The 15,378-nt window shown below is 31.9% G+C and overlaps 4 protein-coding genes across 4 annotated transcripts; 2 read left to right on the top strand and 2 right to left on the bottom strand.

Annotated features, from left to right (window-relative positions):
• The first annotated feature begins 323 nt into the window (after positions 1-323).
• EJ05DRAFT_471077 (SWIB-domain-containing protein) lies at positions 324-2,087 on the top strand. The gene is made up of 4 exons (XM_033742955.1): positions 324-565; positions 629-765; positions 821-1,297; positions 1,356-2,087. Exons 1-4 carry the CDS (start codon positions 559-561, stop codon positions 1,590-1,592), a joined length of 858 nt encoding a protein of 285 aa, XP_033595275.1. The 5' UTR covers positions 324-558; the 3' UTR covers positions 1,593-2,087.
• On the bottom strand, positions 2,069-4,102 carry EJ05DRAFT_238998 (uncharacterized protein). The gene is made up of 4 exons (XM_033740038.1): positions 4,098-4,102; positions 3,580-4,037; positions 3,271-3,525; positions 2,069-3,225 (listed from the first exon to the last, which is right to left on the bottom strand). Exons 2-4 carry the CDS (start codon positions 3,854-3,856, stop codon positions 2,303-2,305), a joined length of 1,455 nt encoding a protein of 484 aa, XP_033595276.1. The 5' UTR covers positions 3,857-4,037; positions 4,098-4,102; the 3' UTR covers positions 2,069-2,302.
• A 239-nt stretch (positions 4,103-4,341) lies between these two features.
• On the top strand, positions 4,342-5,028 carry EJ05DRAFT_495181 (tropomyosin-like protein; the record flags this gene model as incomplete). The annotated part of the gene is made up of 3 exons (XM_033746236.1): positions 4,342-4,359; positions 4,485-4,789; positions 4,866-5,028. 3 exons carry the CDS (start codon positions 4,342-4,344, stop codon positions 5,026-5,028), a joined length of 486 nt encoding a protein of 161 aa, XP_033595277.1.
• A 237-nt stretch (positions 5,029-5,265) lies between these two features.
• Positions 5,266-5,975, bottom strand: EJ05DRAFT_446134 (uncharacterized protein; the record flags this gene model as incomplete). The annotated part of the gene is made up of 2 exons (XM_033742220.1): positions 5,266-5,736; positions 5,790-5,975. The coding sequence occupies 2 exons, from the start codon at positions 5,973-5,975 to the stop codon at positions 5,266-5,268; spliced, it is 657 nt and encodes a 218-aa protein (XP_033595278.1).
• Between the last annotated feature and the right edge of the window lie 9,403 nt (positions 5,976-15,378).

Below are 15,378 nucleotides of genomic sequence, written 5' to 3' on the forward strand. Positions count from 1 at the left end.
TATTATTATTATTATTATTATTATTATTATTATTATTATTATTATTATTATTATTATTATTATTATTATTATTATTATTATTATTATTATTATTAGATAGCTCTCTTTAAATAGACTTTATAGAAATAAAATAAACTTATAGAAGAATAAAGATATATCTAATTACTTATTATATCTACTTTTTAAAGCTCTTATATACTTAGAATATATATATAAATATAGAAACAGTATTATATGGAAAGATGGGGGAGAGAACACGCGTGCACTAGTGCCAGCGACTTAGGTTCTAGGAAAACGACGGATGGTTCAGTCGATCGTTCCCCCGGTATAGACCACCCATCTGCATACCCAACGTATACCGTGCCGGGCATTTGAGACTACGTTCTACCGCTTACGTCGACTGCACCGAACGAAGGCTTGCTATATACCTCTCCACCATCATCATCCCGTGGGCATAAACTTACCAGCGCTTTATACTGGAGCGTGTTCTTGAGTCGCAATCCCAACGTGTCCCCGCATTTACCCTCTACACAACCTTGATCGTTCACCACCTATATCATGACTTGTACGTAGCCACCATCATTGTGCTCTTTGAAGCCATGCCTATTGACTGACTCAATACTCGCAGTACCTCCAGAAGCCCAAGCGTCCTATGCGACCATCATTGACAGCATCCTCAAAGGCGCTGATCTGAATACCATCTCTGCCAAGCGAATTCGGAAAGGGCTCCAGGCTCAGCTCGAATATGACATAAGCGACCAGAAGGTAGAGCAATGCGCCTGGGCATGCCTATAATTTGGTGACTGATTTTCTATCATAGGAAGCGATCAATGCCTTAATATACGCGCGGTTCGATAAACAAAACGAGCGCAACGAAGCCACAGCCGCCCCGAGCATCGAGGTGCCACCGCCCCCTACGAAGGCCGCTACGAATTGCATCAAGACTGAAAATAAGATTAAGAAGGAACCTACTCCTCTGCCTAAGAAGCGCTCGGAACCTCATGACTGCGACGAACAAGACCCGACGCCATCAACGGAGCAGTCACCTCCACCGAAGAAGAAGATTAAGAGGATATCTCAGTCTCAGGAAGAAGACGATGCAGCATACGCGGCACGCCTGCAGGCAGAGCTAAATCGGGTCCAAGGTCGCTCCACTAGAAGAAGGAATGATCGCAAGAAGCCGAAACCGGTTGCAAAAAAGGCCAAGAAAAAGAGTGCCACCAAAGTGAACAGCGACGACGACAGTGATGTGGCTTCAGGCGATAAAAAGCCGGTAAAACGTACAGGAGGCTTCCATGTTAGTGACACGCATAGAAATGGTTACTTATAACAAAGCAATACTAACAGCCCAGCAGAAGCCTCTTAACCTCTCCCAACCTCTCTCTGAGCTTTTGGGCGAAACTCAGCTCTCACGTCCACAGGTTGTGAAGCAGATATGGGCATATGTCCGCGAGCGTGAACTACAAGATCCTAGTGATAAGCGCCAGATACGCTGTGATAACCGTATGCACGCTGTCTTCAAGACCGAGCGAGTGCAAATGTGCACTATGAACAAGATTCTCAGCCGACATTTGTACGCTGTTGACGAGTGAACGCATGAATATCTCCTTATCCTGAAACACTTGCGACTGACGAGGATGTTACTTCTTCACGATTTACGAGTCATCTTTCCTCTGACCCTTTCGAGATTCATTATACGGCGGTCTGGACGGTGCCGCCCTGCTACTCTCAGAGCATCCTTGAAGACCAAGGTTTCGATGTGATCCTTGCGTCTTCCCTCTAAACACCGTCCTGGATCCTCCCACCGGCTTCTCTCTCGTATCTTAGCTGGCATTGGCGTTTGTAATCTGGTCTATGGGTCTGCTTTCACCCGACTGTTGATTTATGAATGCTCTATCATCACTCCTCTAAGGACCCTCTTCGTATTAGACATCTATATATAAGGGCAGGACACGGACTCTCTGGTTATAGGGCAGGACACGGACTTTCTGGACATAGGGCAGGGCTATAGGAGCTGTATGTAGTCTTTACCAGGCGAGTTATGTCGAATCGATATTTCACCAAACAATACCATACCATACAAGCACAATAGTCTTTAAGAAATCATTCGTGACACTTCCTTTCATACGACTATTAGTTCCGCTAACTTGTTAGTCGACTGGCTTGTGTACACCTTTAGGTACATCACACTACGCCCAATAATTTAATGAAGCATCATGCGAAGGGTAATTCGGCGTAGTGAGCAGCAGTGAGAGGTATGCTAGAAATGCTTAACCTAGCGCGTTCAAGGTCTTGACAGGAGCTAAAAGTCGGCGACTTCGATGTGAAATTCTTCGAAATCATCATTGCCAAGTAGTAGGCTGTCAGGAAAATGTCCACGCATGCATTCCTCAAGATCCTCGCCGTTCTCTGTGCATCCCAGTGCTTTGTTGTCCATATTCTCCAGCCACTTAGTCTCCTCTGCGTATGTGAAGGGTTTAAACCGCTCTTTTTGTTCGGCGTTAGAATTCTCGTTGGTATAGTTGCTACCGTGATGTCTAACGGGTGCGATAGTGGTCTGCGATGAGGAATGAGCATGTGCGAACTTGTTTGTTGAGGAGGCTGATCCAGCTTTGCTCCGTAGTTGAGTTTGGGTACTTGATATACGAATATCTGATGCTACGGCACGACCTGAGGAATATCCCATCGTGTTTCTAGACGCAGCCGTAGCTAGGTTATGAATTGTCGCTTGCTTGATGGCCGAGAGAGCAGGCTTCCTTGTCGCTGATTCACGGGCTGTGGTCGAGACGGAATAGAGCACGCCGGGCTTAGTCTTCTGCTGCGAGAGAGCTGATGCTGCAATCCTCGCAGCAATGGCAGTGGCAGACGGTGGTTTGGTTGACGCGCGTGTCTGCTCGTTCTTCGGTGCAACCTTAGTTTTTTTAGCATTCGTCGACGTGTTCCCTTTGATAGTCGACGATCCGGGCTGAATGCCCATCTCTAGGCGAAGTTCGTTTACGATTTCGTCGACTTCGGCGAAAGTGTCTTCGCAGCCCCTAGCAATAATTTCACCTGCTTTCCCAGCATATTCGGCTGCTTCTATTTCTCCGTCGTGCCACGCCTTCGGGTAACCATTCTCGTCTACTGCGTTGAAGTAATGCGAATACATCCCGCGGGTCGGATAGTCGCACTTCAACATGTCTAGGTTAAGATCAGGCGAGAAGTTCTCGCGTAAGTCGGGAAGAGCTGCTCATGTCAGTAATTGGCTTCTCACGTTACATGATATCTTACGTTTCTCTTTGGGGGGCATATATTCACTCTCATCATCATCATCATCATCATTGTCGTCGTCGTCTTCTCCAACAAGCAAAGATTCTTCTTCAGAGTGTAGAACCTTGACTTTGGATCTGCGGAGTCTTTGAGACTTGCTCTTCTGCTGTGTCTTGTTGGTGGCCTTTGGGTCGATGGTGAGAGGGGCAGGTGTCTGGAATGCCTGTGCCTTCGCATTGGTAGTTTTCATACCCAAGGGAGCTCTATTACGTGGGCCTGATTTTACCGGTTAGCAATAGATACCACCATGCTACTCTTTATGGCTTATACCAGCTGGGGTAACGAATGCGTCTTTCCCAAGCAGTCCTCCCTTCTTGCTCGTGAAAAGTAAATTCTCGTTTCCTCTGCCATTTGTCCTCAATGCAGACTTGCCATCCTTTCGAATGACATTCTCATCATAAAATGGTACTTTGAAAGGCGTTTTGGGAGCTTTGATTTTTGGGGTTCCTGCTCGAAGACCCTTCACGCTTTGGTCAAGTGACTTTGCAGCAGCCGCTGCCTGGTAGTCATGAATGCGGTTCTCTTGGTTGTGGTGTGTCGAGAGCATGTCGTATAATGTTTCACATTGATAGCCGATGAGGCGGTGGATCAAACTGGGATCACACGGTAGGTATAGCAGGTGTATATGTACTTCTAACGAGTGATGTTGGGCTTTGTTTACCTTTAGCGCTATTGGGATAACCTAGGTACGGTTGCTAGGCAGCTGCAATTGGCAGACCCGGATTACTCTGAGAGAGCTGGTAAGTCCATGCGTGTATGGTGTGGTATTGGCGTGACTCATCACGCACCAACTTTCGACTGGAGGGGATAAGGGTGTCAGCAAGCTAGGGACAGCCGCTCCGCCCCTGGCTGCTTCCGCCGCGCTGTCCATGCCTTAACACCCGCTACTACCGACTCTCCACGCCTGCTTCTTATTCTTCTACATTTCACCTCCAGCACACCCTCAGCACACCATATCCTAATACCAGTGCTTCAGTCTCCTACCAGAAATACTTTATACCAAGCCTAACAATCACATAAAAAGCTAACAATATGGATGGGATTCGACAGGTCAGTCTCTACCTACGTACCCCGCTGCAGTATCCTCCTAGACTAGTGACCACAAACATTTCTTTCCTGTGGATGTATTAGAAAGAACCCAACAAAACAGTTACTAATATCATGTTTGAGCGCAGAAAATGGCTCAACTCCGGACGGAGGCGGATGAGTCTGCCAGTCAGGTCGAAGAGCTCAAGCTGAAAGTCAAGCATCTGGAACAGGAGAATCTCTCCAAGGAACAAGAAATTACATCCCTCCAGCACAGAAACCAGACTCTTGAGGCCGAAGTTGAGAAGTTGGAAGGCGGCATCAAGGACCACAAAGAAATTGCCTCGAAGAGTGCTCAGGCAGACAATCAAGCCGAGAGTCTGACAAGGAAAGTGCAGCTACTTGAGGAGGAAGCCGAGGAGTCAGACAAAAACTTGAGAGAATTGAACGAGAAGTAAGCTTCTGCTGTGTTTCGGTCTATGTGACACGGCTCTCCCTAAGAGCCCGTTGCTGACATGTTGACAATGCAGGCTCCGCCAAACTGACGTCAAGTCAGGCCACTTTGAACGAAAGGTGCAAGCTCTGGAGCAAGAGCGAGATCAGTGGGAGGCCAAGTTTGAGGAGATGTCTAAGAAATACAACGACACCAAGAAGGAGCTCAACGACTTCCTTGCCGAGATTGGTACCATCTAAGGCCCTCGACCGCAAGCGCGTGAGTCGTAGTGAGCACGGAAGGGTGAACGTTGGCTTTTCGCATTGTATGCTACCATCCCTGGGAGGCTCCGGGTAGGCTGTTGTCGAGCTGAGCATCTTGATGGCAGCGTGTCCTTTTGGGTGGAGAAGGGAGGAATTCCATCGTACTTTACCCCACATCAACATAAAAATTCACATAATATTGACTTGACACGAGTTTCAGGAAGTCTTGTGCTTTTAGCTTCTCCGTGCCTTCGCCTGTGATCGGCTCTTTGATCTCTCCTTGTGCCTCGTTATCTTGCGCTCCGCTTTGCTCTCATATCGAAACTTAGGCTTGGCTTTCTTTGCCTTCTCCTTTGTAGGCTTGTCTTTGGTCCATACTCGCTTCTTCAAATCCTCCCCGACCTCGTGTTTGGCTGTAGTAGATATTCTATCGTCGTGTTGATCTCCAGGCTCGATGTCCACGTTAAACATGCCATCCCTCGTGATATTCACAGCCTCGACCTGGACTGTGATGTATTTGTCTTCATCAATGTACTCGTCTTCACGGGACATAGGTACATCGTCTCCAAAGCCATTCCAATCTCGATCCTCATTCTGGCTGTCTCCCGATTCATACTCATCTGATGGATCGCCATTCACTTTCCTGAGTGCTGTGTTGACCTCGTCAACATGTTTCTCCAAGTCTTCCTTTCTTTGTTTCCGGAGCTGTGGTACAGACGTCGTCAGCGTGACCATTCCTAATGCAAAATAGGACATACCTTTGCTCTCTCAGCGATTTTCTCCAGTCGCTCTTTCTCAATAGCAAGTTCCTGGGCATGCTTTATCCTCGCCTGTTTGCGTTTGTGGAATCCGGTGAGATAATCTTCGCGGGCAGCGAAGTCAAAAGACACCTCGTCAACTGATCTGAAATGAAGCTTCTTATGCCGCTTCGGTACAGGACCCATGACGATCTATGGTGTTATTAGTAAAGCGAATAGTTCATCTAAACGATAATCTAAGTAAAAGGCGCCTAGCAGTCTCTAATTAGAGCCGAAAGATAGTTAATACCGAGATTAGTCCGAATAGAATGATTACTTATATGAAATGTACTATATTATTTTAGTATATATCTTATAATAAAAATATATACTATTATAAGAAGATTTTATATATATATATATAGAATTAATAAAAGAAGTACTAGACTTAGAATAATAATCTTAATACCTTTATTAATAAATTATACTAAGTATACTTATTACTAATATATATATATAAACTATTAACTATATAATATTACTAATATATAAAGATACTATATATATACTTAAACTCTACTTAGAGATAAGAGTATAGACTATCTATCTATAAATACTAATATATAAGCTCTATATTTATTAGTTAAGAATATTTCTTAAATAATAACTATAGTAGTCTAGATACTAATATACTCTAGTTTCTACTTATTAGAAATTTAATAAAGACTAGACTAGATCTATCTATTAAGAGTAAACCCTAGATATACTTTATACTAGTATACTTATATCTATACTATTCTTATTCTACTAAGTAAGACTAAGTAGTTCTCTTTTTAATAATATATACTCTACTCTATATCTTAAGAGAGCTAAGTAGATTTCTACTTTCTCTTTTATTAAACTTACTTAGTAGATTCTATTAATACTCTTATATCTATATATATATTATATTTCTATAATATTAAGTTTAATCTTATTTTACTCTCTAGAAGTTCTACTATAGACTCTAGAAATAATATATAGAGTAATATTAGTAGTAAACTAGACTAAGTTCTATATCTAAATATTACTCTATAAGAAGCTAAATAAGCTCTCTATAATCTAATATAATAGTAACTAGTACTCAAGTAGAAGATTTCTATCTTAGAAAACTAAGTAGAAAATCTATAAAATCTATTAGACTCTATAACTAATAATCTACTAAGATCTTTTATTATAGTAATCTTCTCTCTCTTATAGACTAACTAAGAACTCTTAGAATCTAGAGACTAGAAGCTATCTATCTAGAATAGTAAAGTAGCTATCTTCTAAGACTTTCTTCTTTAGTTATATAGCTTCTATAAGATATAATTAGTATTAAAACTAAAGCTATCTCTAGAATACTACTAGAATACTATATATAATACTCTTATTATAGCTATAGTAGTAGTATATATTATATATAATTAATATAGATAGTAGTAAACTAGTTAGCTATATAAATAGAACTAACTAGATATATAGATAGCGACTAGTTTATATACTTTAAATACTAAGTTCTCTTTACTAGACTATCTTAGTTAATATAATAATATTAGAATAATTATAAGTTTATATAATCTTCTCTCTACTATACTATCTATACTAACTATTTTATATTAGACTAGTAAAATATCCTTCTTCTAGTATAAGATATAAGTAGAATAGACTTATTATATTACTAAAAACTTAGCTCTCTAGAGCTTAAGAATACTCTATTTACTAGTTATAAGATTATATATAGAATAAATAAGATATCTATAACTCTATTACTTCTATAAACTACTATTTAACTAAAAACTTTTTCTCTTAGTTAATACTAGATACTAGTAATCTAATACCTTCTATTACTATTTCTAACTATCTATAATAATAGCTTATATTACTACTAGAGAACTTAGTTCTTCTAGAGTATTAACTATTTAGTTATAGATAAGTTAATTAATAGATATTTAGAAATCTACTATTACTTAAGATAATACTTAATTATCTTATTACTAACTATCTACTACTCTCTATACTAGAATATTCTTTATAAAGTAGAAGACTAACTATTAAGAATTTTCTACTATAGTAGTTAATAAATTATCTAGTATTATAAGAGATATATAACTTATTTCTAAATAATCTATTAATTTAAGCTTAGTATCTATTAACTACTAGACTCTCTAGAGTATTCTTAAGCTTATTAGACTTAGTTAATTATATAGTAAGCTCTAGTATAGAAGCTACTATATCTAACTATTCTAAATATACTAGTACTTTAGTAGAATATACTATACTATATTAGATAGATATAGATACTAGTAATAGTAGTATACTAGCTAGAGCTCTAATAACTAATAATAGAGACTTATAGTAAGATAGTAAGCTATAATTATATCTATAATCTAGTAGACTCTTACTTAGTAGGTAGGTATTTTATAAGATAATAACTAAAACCTAATAGATAGTAGTAAAAATCTACTATTTAATAATAATAAAGATAGTTAAGAGTTTAGAATATAAGAAATTAGATTCTTCTAGTCTAACTTAGATTATAGCTTTAGAGATAGAGATATTACTTTTACTAGTTAGACTATATATATATATATATATATATATAATATATATCTTCTTTAACTAGATTAAAGACGCTACTATAGCTAGAGAAACTAAGACTATTAAGTTAAAAATCTTCTAGTATCTATAAGAATATATCCTTAAGTAGTTTATATTAGAATTATCTAATCTTATAAAGAAAGTACTCTATTACTTATCTAGTTTAGATACCTAGACTATAGTCTTAATTAAGTAGTTTAAGTAGCTATTATCTAATACTCTATTATCTCTTATAATATAAAGATATACTCTTTAAGAGATCTACTTCTAAACTAATATTACTTTATATATATATATTATAGCTTATAACTATAGTACTATATAACTATTAGACCCTTCTAGCTAAAATACTTAGATATTTATATAGAATAGTATTAATATTCTTCTTTACTAGGGTCTATCTCTACTAATAGAATCTATATCTCTAGTCTAGTTTATATAAACTCTATAAGTAAAATATAAAGAATAGTACTAACTTATCTACTATTATCTTAGTAGTATATAGTATAGTACTTCTAGTTAATTTACTTAATAAGAAAGAGAAGATAGTTAATATAATAGCTCTTATTACTATAACTTACCTTAACTATTTAATAACTCTTAAGACTAGAGCTAATCTAATAGCTATTATTTTATAGCTAATTAGTCTAATTAATATCCTAACTTATACTAGTCTTACTCTTCTTAGTAGTTCTAATAGAGACTAGAAGGTTTAGAGAATAGTAGTTAAAAGATATTAGCTAATATATATTAGCTACTAGCTATAATAGATAGTTCTATAGATTATCTAACCGGTCCTAGACTAACTAATAAGCCCTATACTAGCTAGTCTCGGTCTCTTAGTAATAATAGATAATTTACTTAAGTACTATAACTATTCTACTAGGCGTGTAATATCTAGAAAGAATTATATAATCTAGATATTAAAGCTACTTACTATATAGAGATTAAAGAAGCTTTCTTCTATCTTAGACTAACTAATATAGATACTATAGAACTAGTATAGTTTAGTAATAAAATAGATCTTACTAGTCTTAACCTACTATCTAGTAATATTAATAAGAGTCTATCTTTATAATTTATAGTATACTAAGTAACTAATATATATCTAGTATACTAGATCTAGTATAATATTTATAATAAGATATTTCTATTATAAAGAAAGCTATTTAAGTACCTTAAGAATAGAAAGTACCTTAAGATAGCTATAAAGACTAAAGTTTCTCTATATAGTTATATAGTTCTAAAGTTAAATATTATATATTATAATATTTAAGAGAATATAGTACTATTATTAGTTAATAGTCTACTAGATACTAGCTAAGTATATAAAGAATTATACTATATCTAAGTTAAGGCCTTACTTAGTCTTAATAGTCTAGTTAAATATATCTATCTAGATATAGAGAGTATAGTAATACTAATTAACTAAGCTTTTCTTAAGTAATAGAACCCTACTATCTAAGTACTTATTTATCTAGCTATTTCTATTTAGAGAGTAGAGGGAGTTAAGTCTATAAAGCTAACTAAATTTATAATTATTATACTATTTCTTCTAGACTAAACGTCTAATAGTTTAACTACTATAACTACTAAAGTATTATATAAGATATATATTCTTAACTATCTATAAGTAGATCTTCTTCTTAGAATAGATATTATAGTATCTTAGAAGATAGATATCTATATAAGTATATATATAATAACTATTAGTAAATATAGTGGGATTACTATACTAATCTTTACTACTACTATTTAACTAGTAGTATACTAGAGAGTAACCATTTTATAGTATACTATTCTCTAGCTATAAATACTTATACTAGTTCTAATTATAATCTATTACTAGTATAAGTTAGCTATAGAAGATTATATATTCCTATAGAATCTTATAAAAAGATATAAGTTCCCGCTAGCGTCCTTACTAAAACCACGACTAAAAAACTACCTTTTCCCTTATAATAAATTAACCACGCCCTTAATTAAAGATCTATTCCGATAAATCATGCTCCTAGCTACGCTAAGTAATTCTATATACTTTTTATAACTTATAGACGCGGTATTATAGACGAGTTCTAGTTATAAGCCTCTAGTATCATGTTTAGTAGTAGCTTGAAAATTTGTACGTCTTAGCCGTGGATTTTCCAGCGTACCTTAGTGCCTTAGTACCTTAAATTGAGACTATACGTAGTCTACCAGCCGTAGGCCACCCTAGTTTACTCTAATATATATAAGTATAAGACTTAGTTAAGATAGAGATATCTATATATATCTTACTAACTAAAATATAGTATATATATTTATTATAAATTATAGATTTAGATTAGTATATATAAATAAGAATATAAGACTTAGTATATTAATAGATAAAATAGATACTCTCTATATATTTTAGACTAAAGTAGTTTCTTTAGATATTATAGAGAGATTATCCATAAAGCTTACTTAGCTTAATAAAGTTAAATAGATAGATATATTTTATATAAAAATTTATACTAAAGATAAAGTAACTATCTAAAGGTTTAATAATATTATTTAAAGTTATACTAGCTTATTTTATAATACTAGACTTATAAATATTCTAGAGAAAGACTAGATATAAATTCTACTAGTAAGTAACTAGAAAACGGCTAGTATAAAGCTAAGCTACTATATCTATCTATTAGAGATAAGTAGTAAGACTATTATTAATAAGATATATAATAAGCTCTATATATAAGGTTATATAGAATATCTAATATAATAAAGACTATTTAGTTTTCTAATATTTATTATATATACTATAGTAAAGTTACTTATCTAAATATTATATAAGAATACTAGTTAGATAGCTAGAGATATAAGAGACCTAAATAAGATTAGTATTAAGAACTTCTATCTATTACTACTATAGAGTAATATTATCTAATATATAGCTAGAAAGAAGTTTATATCTATTATTAATATAGCTAGTTTCTTCTACTAGTAGCTAGTTACTAAGAAAGACTATTATAAACTAATATTTATATTATACTAAGGCTAGAAGTAGTTAAATATTATGCTTATAGATTTCTATAACTCTCTACTATATATATAGAGATAGATTAATAAGATCTTATATAAAGCTAGATATAAGGCGTTTACTATAGTATATATTAATAATATTTCTATATTTAGTAAGAAACTTAATAGGTATCTTAACTATCTATAGTAGATATTCTCTACTCTATAGATAAAAAACCTAATACTTAAAGGTAAAAAGTATTACTTAGAATATCTATCTATTACTCTACTTATCTAGAAGGTTAATACTTATAGACTCTCTACTATAGCTAAGAAATTAGTAGCTATATATAATCTCTAGTATTCTAAAATACTTAATAAGCTTAAGTACTACCTTAGACTAACTAGATAGTTATAGTAATATATACTATACTCTACTTAACTTACCTAGAATCTATAGATAGAGAAAATATATCTTCTTAAGAAAGTATCTTTAGTAGACTATATATATATATAGTTCATTAATAAATAAATAAAAATCACTTAAATAGACTAGCTACTAGTATTATAGAAGGGTATTTAGACTACATTTATAGATAAGACTAAGCTTATCTACTATAATCTTAAAACGATATCTTTATATAGATATTAATATATTAAAGTATAGATTTAGAGTATTTATCTATTATATTAGAGAAGAAGTAATTAATATTATAAAGATTAGATAATCTAATATTAAATCTATTCTATATCTTAGTAAAGAACTCTCTTCTACTAAGTTATACTACTAGCTAATAGAGCTAGAAGTAGTAGTAGTTATATAAATAATATATTAAATATACTATATAGTTAATAGTTTAGATAAACTAATAACTATTATTACTAACTATATAGCTATACTAAGTATTATTTAGTAGATAGTACTTATAAGCTTATTAGTTAATAAGCTAAATCTCTAACTAGTATAGGTCTTATAGTATCTATTATAGTTTAACCTAGAGCTTAGATATAGACTAGGTAAGAAGTATATAGTATCTAATACTCTCTCTTAGCTCTATTAGATCTATAAAAGAGTCTAGCTAAGAGACTTAGATATTCTTAAGGAGCTCTTAGTATTTAATATTATAAGTTAAGATTAATCTAAAATTTATAAAGTAGCTAGCGGACGCCTATAATAATAATAAGTACTAGATAAGTATTAAAGCTATAGTACTAGACTAGAATAATAATATTACCTAGCTAATTTCTTTTTAAGTTACTAATAGTATAATTTATTATATTAATTAGCTTAATAGATAATATTAGATCTATATACTAAAATTACTTAATAGAGATATTTTTACTTAATTCTATAATAAAAGCACTTATATACGTTTTTTCTAAGTATATAATTAAATTCATATAGACTACTTTATTTATTAGCTTATAAAGCATCTAAAGTACTATATTTAGTACTATTCTATCTATAAAACTTACTAGATATAAAGACACGCTCTATATAGTAAATTAAAGCTAGTCTAGTTACTACTAATACTATTTTACATAGTTATAATAGACTTTATTATTAGACTACTAATATAGAATAGATTTAATATACTACTTACTATAATAGATTAGTTTACTAAATAAATCTATCTTATTCTAGACTAGAATAACTAGACTACTATATAATAGATAACTATATTTAGAAGAAGTATACTACTAGAATAGAGAGTTCTAGCTATAATTATTTATAATAGAGACTAAAAGTTCCTATTATTATTTTAGAAGGGAATTTTTAAGGGTATTAGTACTAAAATCCTAGTATTAACTACTTATTATAAGTAGAGTAATAGTTAAAGTAAATATATAAATTAAATAGTAGAGATTACTCTATATTTTCTTATTTTAATATTACTACCTATAGACTAGATAATCTATATTCTATTAGTCTAGTAGATTATAAAGAATTTAATAAATATCTTAATATAAAAATCTCTAAATAAGATAGTATATAGCTTCTAACTATCTAAGAATACTCTATTTAAGGGAACTAATTTAACTAAAGTAAATAATTATATCTAAAAGTATAATATAAACTAGAAGAAGACGTTAGACGCGCTAGTATTCGCCTAGATATATATAAAGGAGCGTTTTAATAGGCGCTATATATCTCTACTAGACCTTGCTTCCGGTAACTAGGTCTATATTTAACTATATAAAGGGTATAAGATTCTAGGCACTTATTATAAGCTTAGCTAATAGTAAGTTAGACTAGTATCTATTAAATATATAGTAGACCGTTAAGCGTATAAACTAGAGCTACTAGAAATATAGAAAAGATATCTAGTAATATCTATTAAGTAGTTAGAACTATTTCTAAAAGAGCTTAACTACTTTAACTATAAAGAAAATATATATCTACTTAAAATTATAAATAAGTAGATAGTAATAGCTATCTATAATTAGTACTATATTTTAATTAGATATAATTATAAACTAACTATTAAATACTAGATAATAGTATATAGTAAGGGTCTAGAATTTAGTTAGTAGATTTAGTAAAGTATACTTCTATTAGACTTAGTTAAGGAATATAACCTTAGATAAGCTTATAGAAATAGTCTACTAGAAGTCTAGCTAGGTTAATAACTACTTAAAGTTACTATATCTATCTATCTCTAGCTATTATAGATAGAGAGCCGTTAATATCTATTATAATAAGTAGTATTATAATATATATCTCTATCTGGTATTTTAAGGATATATAACTATAAAGTATTTTCTTATATTATTACTTAAAGATTAGTACTAGATCTAAATCTATTAACTAAAAATAATTACTATAGTTAAGCTAACTATATAGTCTACTATATATAATTACTAATCTATAAATATTCTATAATATTAACTAATTATTATATATAACTAGCTTTATTCTTATAAGACCTAGTATATTAATTTAGTAGATATATAATAGTTCTACTTAATCTAAACTAACTAATATCCTTCTATACCTATAACTAAAGATAGATAAAAAATACTACTATTAGTCTATAGTAAAAATTTAGACTTAAGTAAATTTTAATCTAGCTATATAACTATTATATACGGCTCTATATAATATAATAGCTAACTAGGTAGATTCTAATAATTTTCTAGACTTATTAAAAGCTTTTCTACTAATCCTTCTAGAATATATAGTAGTAGAATATTCTTTATTATTAGCTCTATCTATATAGATCTCTAGTAATAGACTACTATTAGATAAATTCTCTATAACTAAATAACGGTACCTATTAAAATATAATTTATAGCTATTTTATATAGATTATTCTATTAATATTATAGAGATCTAAATAACTTAGCTACTAGTAAATATCTAGCTATCTAACTAAGTAAAGTTACTAATAGTTATAGTAATAGAATAATAAATTATAAAGAAAGGTAAGATTAGTATCTACTAGCTAGCTATCTTCTTAAAAGAAGAATAGTTTTAGAATAGATATTTACTATATAGAGTCTCTAGCGTTTTAAATAATAAAGTTATAATTATATTTAATTAATTTATACTTAGTAGAGTAGTAATATTACTACTATATTATTAGTAGATTCTAGAGAAGACTTATTCTAAGCCCTAGGTAATTAAGAATAAACTACTTATAGTAAATAAAACCGACTATTATAATTAGACGGTACCCTTAGATATTAATCTAGTATATAGATATAAAGATAATAATAGTAGTATCTTAGCTAAGTAACTATTAAAGATTATAAGTACTATATAACTAACTATAAAGAGTATAGTAGGCGATCTAATCTTAGTCTAATCTTAATAATTAGGTTATATATATACTATATTACTTATATTAATAACTACTACTAATAATTTAGACTTTAGCTTACTATATAGTTAGTTAAGTAGATAGTAAATAAACATAGGTAGCTTAGTACTAAATATTAGTAATCTATTACTTTTTATAGCTAAATTAAGTTATATAATTCATTTTAAAACTAGTATATAAAGATT

Source organism: Pseudovirgaria hyperparasitica, assembly GCF_010093815.1.
Source record: "Pseudovirgaria hyperparasitica strain CBS 121739 unplaced genomic scaffold EJ05scaffold_29, whole genome shotgun sequence".
In the NCBI taxonomy this organism is placed as follows: Eukaryota; Fungi; Ascomycota; class Dothideomycetes; order Acrospermales; family Acrospermaceae; genus Pseudovirgaria; species Pseudovirgaria hyperparasitica.

What these genes read in the sequence shown, in the direction of transcription:
- EJ05DRAFT_471077 (XM_033742955.1), top strand. An exon ending in ATGACATAAGCGACCAGAAG is followed by an intron (nt 766 to 820) that starts GTAGAGCAATGC and finishes TTTCTATCATAG; the next exon opens with GAAGCGATCAATGCCTTAAT. An exon ending in AACGTACAGGAGGCTTCCAT is followed by an intron (nt 1,298 to 1,355) that starts GTTAGTGACACG and finishes ACAGCCCAGCAG; the next exon opens with AAGCCTCTTAACCTCTCCCA.
- EJ05DRAFT_238998 (XM_033740038.1), bottom strand. Translation starts at nt 3,856, where the DNA reads ATGCTCTCGACACACCACAACCAAGAGAACCGCATTCATGACTACCAG. An exon ending in CGCATTCGTTACCCCAGCTG is followed by an intron (nt 3,526 to 3,579) that starts GTATAAGCCATA and finishes CGGTAAAATCAG; the next exon opens with GCCCACGTAATAGAGCTCCC. An exon ending in TATGCCCCCCAAAGAGAAAC is followed by an intron (nt 3,226 to 3,270) that starts GTAAGATATCAT and finishes TGACATGAGCAG; the next exon opens with CTCTTCCCGACTTACGCGAG.